A 16,964-nucleotide genomic window follows, 5' to 3' on the forward strand; every position below is an offset into this window, starting at 1 on the left:
TTCTCTTTGTTGAAAGGGAAGATTTTGAAAGGCCCTGAGAGGTGTTAAGGACAGACTAGCATCCTTCCCTTTGAAGTACTGCCAGAGGAATCTATCACTTTCACACAGTATTCACCTGCGGTCTGCAGCTCCTCCCCAGGGGTGTCTCTGGGCCAGATCCTCCCCCTGTTCTGACCTTGTGCCCTCTCCCCTTCTCTCCCTCCTCCATGCAGTTCCTGTCCATATGATGGAGCTGAGCGAGAGCCACCCAGCCAATGGAGAGCAGAGAGTCCGTTGTCGTGGCCGTGGTATGCCCCAGCCGAATGTCACCTGGTCCATCTGCAGAGACTTCAAAAGGTGAGTCCACCCTGTGTTTCCCAGGATTCCAGGCACCCACAGCTGACTAGAAGGACCCAGGGTTCCTGCTCCAGGTTAGGATCACATTCTAGAAAACCATGAGCAGAACTGTCCCTTTTCCTTTTCTTGATCCCTGTGCCCCACAAAGACCTCACCCAGCCAGCACAGTGGGGCTGTATCCCTGACCAGTGCTGAATCCAGGTTCTGCCTCTACATGGGAACATTCTCTGTGAGTTTAGGGGTCAAAGGAGAGGTGTGGATGTTAGCAATTCCATTTCCAGTTGTGGAACGAGAATGCCCCCTGCTGGTCATATAAGAGAACACAGGAGGAACTGGAACAGAGCCTCACAGCTTGAGGTGGCCAGGACTAGTCATGGCCTACTTATGATGCTGCCTGCTCTTGGTCTCAGTTTCCCCATCTAAAGAGAAAGGAATCAGTAAGACATTTTCATTGTCTCTCCTCACAGGTGCCCACATGAACTGCCACCCACTCCTCTGGGGAACAATTCCGAGGGGGAGAGCCAGCTGGAGACGAATATGACTTTCTTGGTGGAGGAGCAGGAATATGAGGTTGTGAGCACACTGCGCCTGCGCCACGTGGATCAGCCCCTGTCGGTGCGCTGCATGCTGCAAAATCCGCTGGGCCAGGACATGCAGGAGGTCACCGTCGTGCCACACTGTGAGCCTCTCTGGTGACTTCCCAACCCCCACTTTGACCCTGCCATAGCTGTGGACTGATTCTGGTGTCCACAGAGAGACTTCAACTGGAAAATGATAGAGAATTAAAATTTCCAACCAATGATGTGGCCTCTAGATGCAAATCTCAATGCAGAGGGAGAGGGAGTATGAAAAAAAGAAGTCGATATGACATCTGAAAAAGACATTAACCTCATAATAATGGGCACTGAAAAAAAGTGAAGTGAGTGGCAACTCAAATAAAGAACTCAAAATAAGGGCCAGGAGCATAGCCTACTGGAAGCATGCTTGACTAGCATGCATGAAGCCCTGGGTTCAATTCCTCGGCACCACATACTCAGAAAAGGCCAGGAGTGGTGCTGTGACTCAAGTGTTAGAGTTCTAGTCTTGAGTAAAAAGAGTCCAAGGATAGTGCCTAGGCCTTGAGCTCAAGCTCCAGGACTGGCAAAAAAAAACCCTCAAAATAATGATGATGGAAATGGTAAGCAAGGCTAAGAATGAGTCTTAGTGGTAGATTGCTTGCCTAGCACGCATGAAGCCCCAAGTTCGATTCCTTATTACCCCATACACAGAAAAAGCTGGAAGTGGCACTCTGGCTCAAGTGGTAAAATGTTAGCCTTGAGCAAAAGAAACTCAGGGACAGGGCATAGGCCTGGAGTTCAAGCCCCAGGACTAGCAAAAAAAATAAAGTCAGATCAGCAAAGTTAGAGATGATTAGAGATGATATGTACAAACACCTAAATTGTGGGTTTCATTAACCATTTGTTGTCTATAAGAAATGGACCTCACTGGCATAAAGAAACAGACTTAAAATTAAAGAGGATGGAAGAAGATATTCCAAGAAAAGGGATCCTAGCAGGAAGTATGAATAATTATATACTTATCTGACCAAACAGGCTTTGAATGAAAACTTCTTTGTCAGAAGAGATAAAGAAGGTCATACTGATAGGAAGAACAATCTGTAAGGAAGCAGAGAAAAGAAAAAGAGAGAGAAAAACATCTAATAAAGCTAGAGGTGATGCCAGGTGCTGGTGACTCTTGTCGGTAATCCCAGTAGCTTTGGGGGGCTGAGATCTGAGGATCACAGTTAAAAGCCAGCCAGAGCAGGAAAGGCCTTCATATTCTTTCTTTTTTTTTTCCAGTCGTGGAGCTTGAATTCTGGGCCTAGACACTGTCCCTAAGCTTTTCAGCTCAAGGCTATTGCTCTACCACTTGAGCCACAGGGCCACTTCCAGTGTTCTGGTAGTTAATTGGAGATATGAGTCTCATAGACTTTAGTGTCCTGCCTGGCTTTGAACAGCGATCCTCAGATCTCAGCCTCCTGAATAAGTAGGATTACAGCACAGCTTTGTGCTTGTTAGGCAAGGGAGGAAATCAGTAACATTTCTATAACCAACAATACAGAAAGAAACCAGAAAAATAACCTATTCAAAATAGCCTGGGGGGGGAAACTATGAATAAACCTAACCAAGGAAGTGAAAGACCTCTATAATGAAAATTATAAAACATTGAAGAAAGAAACTGGAGACATTGGAAGACGGAAAGACCTCCCATGTTCATGGATTGGGAGAATTAATATTGTGAAAAATAGCTGTACTGTTGCTAGCACTCTACAGACTCAGGGCAATTCTCAAAGTCCTAAATTCAGACCCTGGTAGAAAGAGAAGAAAGGAAGGAAGGGAGAAAAAGGGAAGTGAAGGAAATGAGGGAGGAAGGAAGGAAAAACTAACAGAACAAAGCTTATTGTATGCATGGAAATATCCCAGTGAAACCCCTTCGTATAATGCATCTGTGCTAGTTAAAAGAAAAGATAAAAGCCTGAGCTGGAAGAGGTTTTAGGAATGTGAAGCTGGCAGTTATAGGAAAGGCTGATAGTGTGGGGTAGAGCTGAGGCCTGACTCGTGAACTGGGCAGTCAGTAGGGGTTGCTGTCAGTGCAAGGTGACTGTGGGGCCTCCAGGGGATGGAGGAGCAGCTGTCCAGGGCTGCGCTTTCTTATTCCTGCTCTGCTGTCCATTCCAGCCTTGCCTTTCAAGGTGGTGGTGATCTCAGCCATCCTGGCCTTGGTGGTTCTGACAGTCATCTCTCTCATCATTCTTATCATGCTGTGGCAGAAGGTAAGCCCTACCCTGGCACAGTGGATACAGACTGGGGCACAATGTACTTGCATGAACCCTTTCTGTTCCTGGATGCCATGCTGTCCTTCCACATGAAGCTGAGATGGGAACTGACATAGATATTGGGTCCCAGCTACTTCCACCTCCGTCCTGCAGCCTGAGCCTGCCTGGGCCTGGTCCCCAGTGTCCCAGGATGCTTTGTTGCTTCTTCTCTGGGTCCTGCTCATCCCAGTCTTGGGTCTTGGACTGACTCACTCACAGAGGCTTCTAGGAATTGGCTGAAATGTAACCAGCCCTGGGAACAGTCTCATTCTGAGCTTTCATCATTATTTTTTTCTCTTTCATCATTTTAAGATTCTGAATTAAGATGGTGAGGTGGCTCACATCTGTAATCCTAGCTACTCTGGAGGTTGAGATCTGAGGATCGAGGTTCCAAGCCAGCCTGGGCAGGAAAAAGTCTGTGAGACTCTTATCCCTAATTAACTACTAGAAAACTGGAAGTGGCTCTGTGGCTCAAGGAGTAGGGCAGTAGCCTTGAGCTAAAGAGCTCAAGGGTAACACATAGGCCCACAACCACCACCACCAACAACAACAAAAAATGGCAATGCCCCCTGAATCTGTCCATTCTAAGACTATAAATCCCCACATTTCCACTTCTGAAGATGACATCTTTCTGACATTCCTGCAATGACACCAGTGTGGGACCAGCCACCCAGCAGAGTGTCCTGCATTCTGTCCTCTCATGCTGCCTACACCTATATTCTGTACCTGTGGCATCCTGACAGCCTTTCTGCCTCCTTATCCCTGGCTGCAGTTTGTTTCCTCTGAGTCCCTGAGGACTTTGGCTCAGTTGATCACTTACTGTGTGACCTTTAGCTAGAGACCTAGCTTCATCACCTTCTGCCCCATCTGAATAAGGGGCTAGATCTGGTGGGCACAAGGAAAAAGGCACCCATCGATGATCTGTTTTTGGCGTTTATCATGCAGAAGCCACGCTACGAGATCCGGTGGAAGGTGATTGAATCTGTAAGCTCTGATGGCCACGAATACATCTATGTGGACCCCATGCAGCTGCCCTACGATTCCACGTGGGAGCTTCCGAGGGACCAGCTTGTACTTGGTCAGTCCTGGGAGGCCTTGAGGGACAGTTCCGAGAGTCAGGTGGTGGGAAGATTGTCTGAGATCAGGTTTCAGCCAGGCTGTGACTAGGTAGGATGAATAGGGCCTTCTCTGGTCCTTAGTATCCCCTTTGTCTAAGGATGAGATAGCTTGAGGGACTGCCCAGCGCTGAGGGCCTGTGATCCTGACACCAAGCTGGAACTCAGAGAGAGGCAGGAAGTACTAGAGATAGGCTAGGGTGGAAGGTATTCAGAGGACTGTGATTCCCTGGTGAGGGAGAGAGCTTCTGGAGATTGAAGACAGGGCAGACAGCAAGTAGGACTCAGATGAGACACCAAAAGGATTAGATGGGGAGAAAATCCAAGGGCTGGGAGGAGAGGGAGAATGCAGCTTCCTGGCAGACCAGCAGCAGCTGAACAATTCTCTCTACTACAGGTCGAACCCTTGGCTCTGGGGCCTTTGGGCAGGTGGTGGAGGCCACAGCTCATGGCCTGAGCCACTCACAGGCCACCATGAAAGTGGCTGTCAAGATGCTGAAATGTGAGTCCTAGGAGTCCTCTGTCCCTGCAACCCTCCCCCCCACCCTGCCCCCATGCCTACACACAAGGCTCCCCCCCCCCCCCCCCCGGGACATCCTGGACTTGATATGCTGAAGATGGGCTGAATGGTCCCCTCCCCAGCCTGTGGTTCCTGGCCACACAGGTCTTACAGCACGGGTGGGAAAGGGAAGCCAGAATGGACTGGGCTGGGCATTGTGGAGTATCCGTGACTGGCCTGACCTGAGGTCCCTCCCTTGTCCTCAGCCACGGCACGCAGCAGTGAGAAACAAGCCCTCATGTCAGAGCTGAAGATCATGAGCCATCTGGGGCCCCACCTCAACGTGGTCAACCTGCTGGGGGCCTGCACTAAAGGAGGTAACGACCCCTCCCAGCCTGTCCCTGCCCAGTCCATGTCCCTGCCCTTCCAGATGGACGAGAAACTTAGCATCACACAGCTCACAGGGGAAGGACTCTTTAGGCCAAATCAGAGTGTCCTGCCTGGGCTGGCAGGTGGCTGTGCTCATAATATATTTTGAATACAGTAATATACAGTAGCTCACGTGACAAGGAGGTAAGTCAGGGATCACCAGTGGAGGCCACCAGCTGGCTAACTGGGAGCTGTTCTCATTCTATATTCAGAAGAAATGTGGCTTAGTGGTAGAGTGTTTGCCTAGTACTGCGTTCGATTCCTCAGCAGTACATACACAGAAAAAAGCCAAAAGTGGTGCTGTGGCTTAAGTGGTAGAGCACTAACCTTGAGCAAAAGAAGCTCAGGAACGGTGTTCAGACCCTGAGTTCAAGCCCCAGAACTGGGGGGCGGGGGATGGGGAGCCTCTCTCCCAGCCCTGTGTTTCTTTGAAGTTCCAATGGTAAATTGAACTTAGGGGTGGAGGTGGGGAGGGAGTTGGGCACAGCGGCTCACGCCTGTAATCCTAGCTACTCAGGAGGCTGAGATCTGAGGCTCAAGGTTCAAAGCCAGTCCAGGGGCACTAAGGGGTAGGGCAGTAGCCTTGAGCTGGAAAACTCAGTTATAGCACCCATGCCCAGAGTTCAAGCCCCATGACCCCCACACACACAAAAAAGTAAACAGTTACTCACAGCTGCTTATTGTGAGATTTGGGATTTTCCTCTGTGTTGTGCAACCAAAATACAGAAGTACATTGTATATGCAGGCCAATCCAGGTCTGCAGTGATCACTCATTGCAAAGTTTATTTTCAGTTTTGCCCATGGTTGACTTGAAGCATCTGCAGTGAGTTTTCATGTAACCAGCAAGATGACGATAAAGTAATTATTCCTGGCGCTGATGGCTCGTGTTTAAAATCCTAGCGTGATTTGAGGATTTGTGTGAAACCATCCCAGGCAGAAAAGTTAGACCCATCTCCAATTAACCACCCAAAGCCAGAAGCTGGAAGTAGAGTTATGGTAGAAGTGGTAGAACGTCAGCTTTGAGTGAAAAAGCTAAGGGACAGCACCCAGGTCTTGAGTTCAAGTCCTAATACAGGCACACAGAAAACATAAGTAATTACCTTTATTTGCCTTCTGTATACTGGGCTCCACCATAAGCTCGAGTGTGCAAATGTGGTAGGAACTGATCTTGTTGTGTGCTTCCTACATGCTGTACCCACAGAGGCTGTTTTTGTGAGTCCTCACAACAGCCCTGAAGACTGGTGTTCCCAGCTCCACTTACTATCCTTCCGCAGGACCCATCTACATCATCACCGAATACTGTCGCTATGGTGACCTGGTAGACTATCTGCACCGCAACAAGTACTCTTTCCTGCAGCACCATGCGGCAGACAAGCGCCACCCGCCCACCACTGAGCTCTACAGCAGCGCCCTGCCCGTGGCCATCCCCCTGCCCAGGTACCTGAAGGGAGGGCTGGGCCTGTCCAGCACCTGTGCATTCCCTCCTTGTTTGGGACCAGAAGCTGAGGCCATAGGGGTGGAAGTAGAATCGCTCTCGGTACCAGGGCTGCTCCACAAGTCAAGGCACCCTAGATCAGCGGGTGATGGTACTGATAGAATGGTTGTTCCAGTGTGCCAGGCTCTGTGCTAAGCCCTCTAGTATCAATACCACCCTTCCTGTGCTAGAAGTGTCTTGCTCTCTGGTCCCAGGGATGCAAGGTTGTAGAGGCCTTGGGGAGCTGAGAGCTGGTTTCCCAGCATGCTCCAGGGTGCTGCCTCAGCTTTCCTAATTATGTCTCCATCTCCCCTCACCCCTGCCCCCCACACTTCCCATGAATCCCTCTGGCAGCTCAATGCCTGTTAACTGTGTTCTAAGAATGAACAGGTTTTTTTTTTTAGTTCTGTTGACTGCAAAATGAAAGACAAGAGTAATGTTGGCAAAGTGTTCCAAAGACATAACAACTCATCCCTGTCCCATGCTGATGGCTCATGCCTATAATCCTAGAAACTCAGGAGGCTGAGATCTGAGGATCCCAGTTTGAAGCCAGCTCGGGCTGAAAGTTTGATGAGACTCTTATCTCTAATTAGCCTGTAAAGGACTGGAAGTATGGCTCAAGTGGTAGAGCACCAACCTTGAGCAAAAGAGCCAAGCAAGGTCTTCAGGCCTTGAGTTCAAACCAAACAGCACACACAGCAACAAAAGTACCTCTGGTCCTCCTCAACATCTTCATCCATCCCTTCCCCATTTATGGAGACAGATAGCTGTGTGGGGGACTGAGGCTGTGGGCAGAAGCTCCATGGAAGGGCCTTGCTACCCACATTGGCTGCCCTGGGCACTGTCAGGGCATGACTAGGTGGTGTTGGGGGGGCTTGGGAAAGTGCTTCTGTGCACCTCTACTTGGGTGTACCCCTATCCCGGGCCTGTGGGTATGAGCTCCCTGAGGATGCATGCAGGGTCTTAGGTCGTCTTGGCAGCCCTAGTACCTAGTTTAGGACCACAGGTAATTTGAAAACACTTGCTTTGTGGCTATTCATGTTGTGACAGGCTGCAGAAGAATGCATGAGTGAATGAAGGAATGCATGAATGACAGGGAGGTGGGGGAGTGAGAAAGAAGGGGGAAGGGAAGAGAATGGCTTTTATTGTTTGGTTCTTTATCTTCAGCCCTGTGTCCCTGAGTGGGGAGAGTGATGGTGGCTACATGGACATGAGCAAGGATGAGTCCGTGGACTATGTGCCTATGCTGGCCATGAAAGGAGATGTCAAATACGCAGACATTGAGTCCTCTGACTACATGGCTTCTTATGATAACTACATCCCCTCGGGTAGGTACACATAGAGTCCCTGCACGTGTGTGGACTTGCACCGTGCAGTGATACACTTGCATCAAATCCCTCCACGTGCCGGACCCTGCACCCCACCCCCACTGCCTGCCCCTAGGGAGGAAGGTGACCTGAGCCCATTTCACGGATAGGGAAACAGATAGGGAAACTGGCCATGCGCAGTGGAGCCTCAGTATGAATCATTGGTGGGTCCAGCGGCTTCACACAGCCTGCAGGGAGGGAATGGGTGAGACTGGGGAATTTGCTTGCGTTCTGGACCCTGGAGGAAGACAGTCTTGATCTTAGCTGGCCTCATGCTAGCTGAATGTCCCTCAAGAACAAACAAGCACTCACGCAAGGTAAGCTAGTGGCCCAGGGCAAAGGCGAAAGCTTGTTCTGGCCAGTGGAGGCTCTGGAAAGCAGGAGAGGTGTAGGTTAGACATTAAGAAAGTGTTCATCTGGGTCTGGTGGCTCACACCTGTAATCCTAGTTAATCAGGAAGCTGAGATCTGAGGATCTCAGTTCAAAGTCAGCCCAGGCACAAAAGTCGGAGAGACTCTTATCAGCAATTAACCACCAGAAAACTGGAAATGGTGCTGTGGCTCAAGGGGTAGAGTGCTAGCTTTGAGCTGAAGAGCTCAGGGACAGCGCCCAGGCCCTGAGTTCAAGCCCCACAACCCCCCCGCCCCCGCAAAGTATTCAACTTCCAGAAGAAACTCAGTAGCCAGCTGTGAGCCATTCAGCCTTCCAGGACTACACAGGCAGATCCTTAACCTCTCTGCTCACTGCTCTTCCCTAGCTCCCGAGAGAACAACATTGATCAACGAGTCCTCAGTGCTGAGCTACACAGACCTGGTGGGCTTCAGCTACCAGGTGGCCAATGGCATGGAGTTTCTGGCCTCCAAGAATGTATGTGTCGTCCTGGAGGGTGGGATGGGAGTGTGGGAGGCAGGATGCTTGTATTCCCGATGATGGAGGGGACAGTGGGCACCCCCACATTGGTGCATTGCTGAGTTTCCCCAGAGCCCTGGCATGGAGTGTCTCTCCTCCGGCCTCAGCTCCCCTCTCTCCACACAGTGTGTCCACCGAGACCTGGCGGCCAGGAACGTACTCATCTGCGAGGGCAAACTGGTCAAGATCTGTGACTTCGGCCTGGCTCGAGACATCATGCGGGACTCGAACTACATCTCCAAGGGCAGTGTGAGTCCCTCTCTCAGACCCCTAGGGCTGTCACCTTGAGCCGCTGGCCCTGGAGCAGGCGTCCCCTGACCAGCATGGCTGAAGTTCAGGGACCTAGGCCCCTGGTGCTTGGTGCTACCAGCAGAGAGAGCTATGGACAGGGATGGGCCAGGAAGCCATTGGCTACACACAAATTAGGGAGGAGTCAAAAGGCCCAGGTCTACTTGTCATTGCAAGGGCTGAGGGGCCAGCTGAACTGGGCCCAGGGGCAGATGGGAAGGGAGGGCAGGATACGGAACTGGTTGGGTGAAAAGTGACTGTTTGACCTCACTCATCTGTCCACTCATGCCAGTGAGTCTCAGTGAGGGGTTAGGGGTGGGGACCCTACACCCAGGAGATCAAAACAGACAGGATGAGAGTTGACACCTCAGGAATGCAGATCGCCCCTCCCCCTCCGGTCCCTGGGCTGTCCCTGAGGACAGAAAACCAACTCTGTGATTGTGGCCAGGGTTGGCATGGACCCAGGAGCAGTGCATCCAGACAGGGAGCGGGAGTGAGGTGGAGCTGGCAAGCTGACTGCCAGGCTGCCTTCTCCTTGGCGGCACTGGGGCTGCTTTCAAGGCTCCCAGCACATCTGTGTACCCATCCTTCCCCACAGACCTTCCTGCCTCTGAAGTGGATGGCGCCGGAGAGCATCTTCAACAGCCTGTACACCACACTGAGCGACGTGTGGTCCTTCGGGATCCTTCTGTGGGAGATCTTCACGCTGGGTAAGCGGTGTCTCCCCAGAGAGCGGGCGTCCACTCTCCTGTGCTCATGTCTGGCCTGTGGGACTGCGGGATAGGTGCTGGGACATGGATCGGGGGCTGTAGAGCAAGTCTCCACTCCTTCACTTCTTGCTGTGTGACTTTACAAATTCCTTGTCCTTTCCAGGTCTGTTTCTCTTCCCGATCGGAGTATTGAGGAGTTTGGACAATGGCATCAAAAAGTCTTCAAGAGTCACAAGTGACTCTTGCCACCTAGAGGTCTAGTTCCTCAGGAGGCTGAGATCTGAGGATCACAGTTTGAAGCCAGCTAGGGCAGAAAAGATTCATGAGATTCTTTTTTTTTTTTTAAATGTCAGTTGTGTGGGGCCGGGAGTTTGGCCTGGTGGTAGAGTGCTTGCCTAGCATGCACGAAGACCCGGGGTTCACTTTCTCAGTACCACATACATAGAAAAAACCCGGAAGTGGTGCTGAGGCTCAAGTGGTAGAGCTCTAGCCTTGAGGGAAAAATGTCCTAAGACACAGTACCCAAGCCGTGAATTCAAACCCAGAACTGGCAGGCTTGCATGCAGGCAGGCACACACATGTATGCATGTGCATGTACACACACACACACACACACACACACACACACACACACACACACACACACAGGCCTGTTTGTCCAGGGCCCAGGAAGGAGGCCATATTTCCCAATGCCCAGAGCTTCCTCACAAACACCACCCACCTGGATCTGTGTGCCAAACTGAGACTGTGTATCCTTGTCTGCTCCCCAACAGGTGGCACCCCTTACCCAGAGCTACCCATGAACGAGCAGTTCTACAATGCCATCAAGCGGGGCTACCGCATGGCACAGCCGCTACACGCCTCTGATGAGATGTGAGTACGGCCTCCGGAATCTGCGAGGGTTTGGGGGATACAAACAATAGAAATGCAGCCCTGCTGCCTTGTACCAGAGAGATATTTCTTAGCTCAGAGACCCAGAAAATCCAGATATAGCAAGATCTAGGTGTTTAAATGGAGTCATCAGAATCTCTTGCCTTAGTCCTGGCTCTGATTTTTCTGTGCAGGCTATGTTTCCAGCCAGTGAGGCCAGCCTTACCCCTTACAATAGGGGTGGAAACCCCTATCAGTCAGCCCCAGGTTATGTGCTTATTAAGTGTGACATGCCACACAGAACCACAGGGATGGCACTGGTGGGGGTGGGGGGTGGGGGTTCCTGTAGGAGTTGCCAGAGATGATGCTGGAAGGAACAATGCCAGTTCCTGTTCCCAACTCTGTTCCCTTTCACACCTTGTTCCAAGAGGCTGCTGCCTCCAGCTTCCCCAGCCCCCCGTCCCCCCACCTCTGCCCTCTTCCCTTCCTGAGTCAGAGACCCTGACCCTCTGCCCTCCCCCAGCTACGAGATCATGCAGAAATGTTGGGAAGAGAAGTTTGAGATCCGGCCCCCTTTCTCCCAGCTGGTGTTGCTTCTCGAGAGACTTCTGGGAGAGGGTTACAAAAAGGTATGTTGAAGCAGGGTGCAGTGGTGAATAGACAGTTCTGGTCTAGAAATCAAGTCCGGATGTGATAAGCTGGTACTTGGAAGAAATACTTGTCACCCACTCTGGGTCTCTGAGGGTGCTAAAAAGGGTGGCCCAGAGCCATGAGGTTATTTTAGCAGCATGAAGACATGGGAGCCAAGCCGAGCCAGTGGTTCGCACCTCGGGAGGCTGAGATCTGAGGATCACAGCTCGCAGTCAGCCTGGACAGGCAAATGTACAAGACACTTATGTCCAATTAGCTAGCAAAAAGCTTTCTAGCACCACAGGGTGGCTCATGCCTGTAATCCTAGCTACTCAGGAGGCTGAGATCTGAGGATTAAAGTTCAAAGCCAGCCCAGGCACGAAAGGACCTGAGACTCTTCTCTCCAATTCTAGAAAACGGGAAGTGGGGATTGGCTCAAGGGTATGGCGGTAGCCTTGAGCTGAAGAGCTCAGGGACAGTGCCCAGACCAAGTTCAAGCCCCAAGACCCACAAAAAAAAAATCTTTCTAGCATTTTTTCCCATCTGTGAGTGGAAAAGACTGAATAAGAATTTAAAGACCTGGGTTTAAGCCCCAGAATTAGGATGCTACATGGAAAGTAGGACAGCCTACAACCCTGCTAGTCCTCAGTCTTTTCTTTCTTTCTTTTTTTAATAGATTTTTGTATGCCTATGTTGTACCACTTGAATCATACCTGCAACCCTTTCGTTGGTATTTTGTTTTTAAGATAGAGTCTTGCTAACTTTGCTGGGCTGTCCTTAAATTTGAGCTTATTCTGCTTCTGCTGTCAGAATAGCAGGGATTACAAACCATGAGCCACCACACACACTTGTGTCTTTAGATTGCACAAACGCCAACAAGCAGGGCTCCTTTGAAGGTGTGATAAACGCTAGGCTACATGACATTTGATACTGAGCCCTTTGGAACCAATGCAGGCTCTGCAAAGCTAATAAAGCCCTCTGACTTTATTAGCTCCACTTCTTACCCCACATGATCCCAGAGCAAATGAGACAACATGGACTCATGTCCTTCTCCTAGCAAGGGACTCTGAAACCCCATCAGAGTAAACTGGGTAACTAAAGTCCCATATGTGATAAGAGTCATGGCTCTGGTCACCCAAGGGCCCCTGCCTGTGTGGCCACCTCATTTGGGGAGATACAGAGGAGGGCAGCTGGGCTGTGTGGTTTTGGGAATACCTAGAACCCTCTGAGCAGGGGCTTCCATAACGCAGGCTGGGAGGGGTTGGGTTAACAATCCCTAAGGCACTGCCTGCCTGACCATGTTTCTCTGGTGCCGCTTGCCCTGTGGAACAGAAATACCAGCAGGTGGATGAGGAGTTTCTGAGGAGCGACCATCCAGCCATTCTTCGGTCCCAAGCCCGCTTTCCTGGCTTCCATGGTCTGCGATCTCCCTTAGACACAAGTTCTGTGCTCTACACTGCTGTGCAGCCCAATGAGGGTGACAACGACTACATTATCCCTCTACCTGACCCCAAGCCTGAAACTGCCGACGAGGGCCCAGTGGAGGGCTCCCCAAGTCTCGCCAGGTAGCTGCCCTGGCCCTGGCCCTGGGCCTACAGTACACAGTGCGCATGTGTGTCAGTGAATCAGATGCACTGCAGAAGTACAGGAATCAGAGTGAGGATTTAACCCTTGCCACTGAGTGGGAGAGAGAATGAGCTCATTGTGCCTTGGAAGCCAGTCTGGGGAAGGGATTGAGTAGGACCTATTTGTAAGGTGTCCCTCACTTTAAAGGAGTCTCCACTGGTCCTTTACTTTCCCCTCTCTAGGTCCTAGCTTGGCCCCAAGGAGAAGGAAGGGAGCCTATTTAGCATCCCCAGCCCCCCCCACCCCCCCAGTAGTTACTGTGGGTCACTGCCAGCCTCAAGCTTGTGCGCTTCCCTTGGCTTTGTGCCTGGAATACCTAAGGAGCCTGGCTGGAAGAGACCAAGAAGCTGCAAGTTCAGTCCATGAACCCATAAGAGAAGGCAGCATGGTGTCTTTTTGCCCTGGGGTGTGATGGACTGCACTTTGAGAGCACTTTCAAAGAAACCCAGCTGAAGTAAGGACTTGAGATCAGCTCAAGGTCAAGTAGCCCCAGGCTACGTTCTAGCTCCAGTTCTGCCACTGTGTGACCTGGGCAGCCTTTGCTTCTGAAAGCCTCAGTTTCCCCAGGTGAGCCAGTAACTCACACTGGCTGACTCCCAATGGCGTCTTTGCTCTAACAATGGATGAAACCAGCATTCCAAGGCAAGGGTAGACAGTGCAAGATTGTTAAAACTGGAACTCAAGCAGTTTGGGATAGGCAGGCATCCCTGCTCGAGCCCTCAGCTTCCATTTGTGTAGTGTGAAGTGATTTGAAAGTTCTTCCACTAGAGGCTTGGTGTGAGGAGTGAGGGAGCAAGCACCTCTCAGAGTACAGGATGGAGACAGTGTGGAGGGATACTTTGCAGCCAAGTGGACCTGATCTGTAGATCCAGCTCTTGCATGCCATATGCTATGTGAAGTTTGGCTGTGCCGTCCTCCTATGCAGGCTTTACAAGGATTATATGAGTGGGGAATGTGTGTGAAGTGAGAGGGAAGCTCTCACTTCCGGCTGTTCTCTTTCTCTTGCGCTCCCCTCATTCACCTGCCTCCTTCCTCTAGCTCCACGCTGAATGAGGCCAACACTTCCTCCACCATCTCCTGTGACAGCCCCCTGGACCTGCAGGAAGAACCAGAGCCAGAGACCCAGGTGATAGAGCCCCAAGCTGAACCCCAGATGGAACCCCAGCCAGAGCTACCACAGCTGCTGGACTCAGGCTGCCCCGAGCTGCGGGCTGAAGTGGAGGACAGCTTTCTGTAGGGGCTGGCCCCCTCCTTCCCCTGCCTGAAGCCTCCCTCTGCCTCCCAGCTCCCAGTCCCTCCTGGCCTGGCTTAGCTTCCAATCAGCCATGCTGTTACCAGCGGTTCCTGCTGTGCAGCACCTCCAACCCTGGGGCTGGTGTAGAGGCAAGAGAACTGCAAGAAGTCATGGCCAGACCGGGCCTCAGGGAGCCCAGGTGACTCTGCTATGGTCCTCCCAGGGGACCGGCCACCTGGGATTCTCCCTGACTGACAGGTGTGGAAGCTTTGCCACGCCCCTCACCACCAATAACACACTTTGATTGGCTCAAGAGCTAGGAAAAGAACCTAGCATTCCTGGCTCCTGGCTGAGCTGGGTCAGCCTTGAACAGTGTCACTACATCCAGAAGCCACCTCCTACTGGTGCCAGTCTCTGCTCTCCCAAGCCCAAGCTGGTCTGGGGCCAGCCATGCTTCATTAACACTGTTAATTAGTGCTGGGGATGGAGTTGAGTACAGCACATTCTGGGACAGGTGAGACTGTAGGAAGTGAGAGGATCTTTTAGGCCCCATCTATCCTGGGGCCTTTTCTCTTCCTCTTCAGTCACTGCCCACCAGAGTCTGCAGGTCTGGGTGGGCCTGCATCTGTGATGATGAGATGGATAGAACCGTGTGGTGTGTGTACCACCAAGTGGCCTTGACTCTGCACTGGACCTGCTGTGAGACCTCAGAGGAGCCCCTGGCCTTCTCTGGGCCTCCATTTTCCTTGTGAAAAATGAGCAAGTTGGATCCATTAACTCTTGAGTGCCCTGCCATCACTAGTATTCTAGAATATTCCAGAGGGTTGCACACTTGCCCAGATGAAGCAAGGCCCAAGTACCCTAAGCCACTTTCTAGGTCTCAGACACATATCACACTTTGGGGATTGAGGAACTGTGCTCCTTCCCCCAAGCCCCCGACCCAATGCAGCTACTGGACTTGACTTGGGGTGACAGCCAGTGTTCTGGAAAGCCCCTAGCAGCTGCTCAGGCCCCAGAGTACCACAAGGTCCTTCTCAGCACCAGGATGGACTCAGCAGCTCTCCTGGGCAAGAGGCCAGTCAGATCACCTCATGTAGTACACCATGCCAGCACCTGTCACCAAGGTATGGACCTCACGGACACTGGACAGTGAGGACAGCCATGTCCTGGAAAGGATAAGAGGCTCTGAATGGGCTCCCCAAATAGTGGTGTGTGAGAGACAGCACTTTGGCATTGCCACCTCTACTGCTACTTGCTCCATCCTGAGATAGCACCCCACAGGGGTTTGGTTTTGTCATTTTCCATGTCTGACAGTGACAATCCTCAAAGCAGTGAGTGCTGAAGGGGTTTGGGGAGTAATGGAGGGCTTCAGCCGAGACCACCAGGAGAGGATGACAGGAAAGGGGAGGGAAGAAAAATAGCCTTCTGAGTACCCCCTCCCTACTGCCTGGTATATTCCCTCCCAGCATTCTGGTTCTCACTATGGTACCAAAGATATAATCACTAGGTTTACAAGTATTTTTAGAACTCACATTAACTCACATTTATACATCAGAAGTACTATTTTGTATGTTTCATTTTCCTATCTGTGTATTTACTTTTTGTTAAGGGAAAGGTTTTTAAGATTAAACTTGGTGCTTCTCACTTAAGAGACTCTGTTGGTGTCTGTGGGTTTGGGTTCCTTGCTCGAGCCAGAGGGTGTAGAGTTGGGCACACAGAGCTCATCTCAGACATAGGCCCCAGATACATCCTTCATCTGTAAAGAGGGTTCTCACTTCCTGTCCCTTGTGAGTGTTCCTGGTGACACAGACCTTACAGTTGGCTTTCCAGGTGTGAGATGGAATTTTCTCTGCACAGTGCCTGGCCTGCTGCTGTCAGACTGGCGAGACTGTTCAGAGTTTCCGGCACTGGAGAGTTAAGTCCCTCCTGCCACCCTGTCACCCTGCCATGTGCTTTGGCTTTAGCTACTAAGCTGGGGGCACCCTCCCTGCCCACCCCCCGCCCTCCACTCTGCCCATGGCCTCACAGAGAATGGGGACATTGGTGAGAGGTGCCCACCGGAGCCCAGATTCCAGGTCCAGGTGAGAAATAGTTGAGATCCAGAGAGTAACAGGGTAGACAGAACACCTAAGGGTGCCAGAGAGCAGGAAGTGAGAAGGATGGGGAGAGGAGGAGAGGGAGGAAGGCCATAGGAAGGGGAGAGAAGTACGAATGGGTTGGGTAGGACAAGAGCTGGGGAATGAGACTGGCTCTGACAGAAGAGTCTAGCCAGGCTTGAACAGATGTGGAGACCCTCACTGCTGCAGCCACTTGGGGTTAGTAGGGTTAGCATGAAGTGGGCATCTTAGCTCCCATCACCCTGCGGGATACTGGCCATAAGCTACTTTATGTCCAAGCCCCTGGGCTATGGGCAGCGGCCCAGGACTCGGTGTGGTAGAGCTGCTGGGGTAGGGGACAGAGCATAAGGGTCTGGACTCAGGCTGGGGCTCCCTTCAGGGCTCTTTGAGAGGTTCTTTGTGGCAGGAGCAGGTTTCAGCCTGAGGCCTATCACTTTCTCTGTGTCCCTGGTTCTCCTTTGCCCTCTTGGAGCTGCGGGAGGGTCATCTCTGTGCGGATGTGTGCA

General features: G+C 51.5%; 1 protein-coding gene across 1 annotated transcript in view; it reads left to right on the top strand.

Annotated features, from left to right (window-relative positions):
- Nucleotides 1–15,990, top strand: part of Pdgfrb (platelet derived growth factor receptor beta) — a 40,671-nt gene extending 24,681 nt beyond the window's left edge. Inside the window, exons 9-23 of the mRNA XM_090331236.1 lie at nucleotides 213–336; nucleotides 804–1,015; nucleotides 3,054–3,148; nucleotides 4,136–4,268; nucleotides 4,703–4,807; nucleotides 5,071–5,181; nucleotides 6,508–6,670; nucleotides 7,875–8,035; nucleotides 8,832–8,941; nucleotides 9,110–9,232; nucleotides 9,870–9,981; nucleotides 10,755–10,854; nucleotides 11,375–11,480; nucleotides 12,814–13,046; nucleotides 14,146–15,990. Of these exons, the coding sequence (XP_090187362.1) occupies nucleotides 213–336; nucleotides 804–1,015; nucleotides 3,054–3,148; nucleotides 4,136–4,268; nucleotides 4,703–4,807; nucleotides 5,071–5,181; nucleotides 6,508–6,670; nucleotides 7,875–8,035; nucleotides 8,832–8,941; nucleotides 9,110–9,232; nucleotides 9,870–9,981; nucleotides 10,755–10,854; nucleotides 11,375–11,480; nucleotides 12,814–13,046; nucleotides 14,146–14,344 (2,087 nt within the window). The 3' untranslated portion in view covers nucleotides 14,345–15,990. The remainder of the gene's footprint in view (nucleotides 1–212; nucleotides 337–803; nucleotides 1,016–3,053; nucleotides 3,149–4,135; nucleotides 4,269–4,702; nucleotides 4,808–5,070; nucleotides 5,182–6,507; nucleotides 6,671–7,874; nucleotides 8,036–8,831; nucleotides 8,942–9,109; nucleotides 9,233–9,869; nucleotides 9,982–10,754; nucleotides 10,855–11,374; nucleotides 11,481–12,813; nucleotides 13,047–14,145) is intronic.
- Nucleotides 15,991–16,964: the final 974 nt, after the last annotated feature.

Source organism: Megascapheus bottae, chromosome 4, assembly GCF_031878675.1.
Source record: "Megascapheus bottae isolate mThoBot1 chromosome 4, mThoBot2.hap1, whole genome shotgun sequence".
Classification (NCBI taxonomy): Eukaryota; Metazoa; Chordata; class Mammalia; order Rodentia; family Geomyidae; genus Megascapheus; species Megascapheus bottae.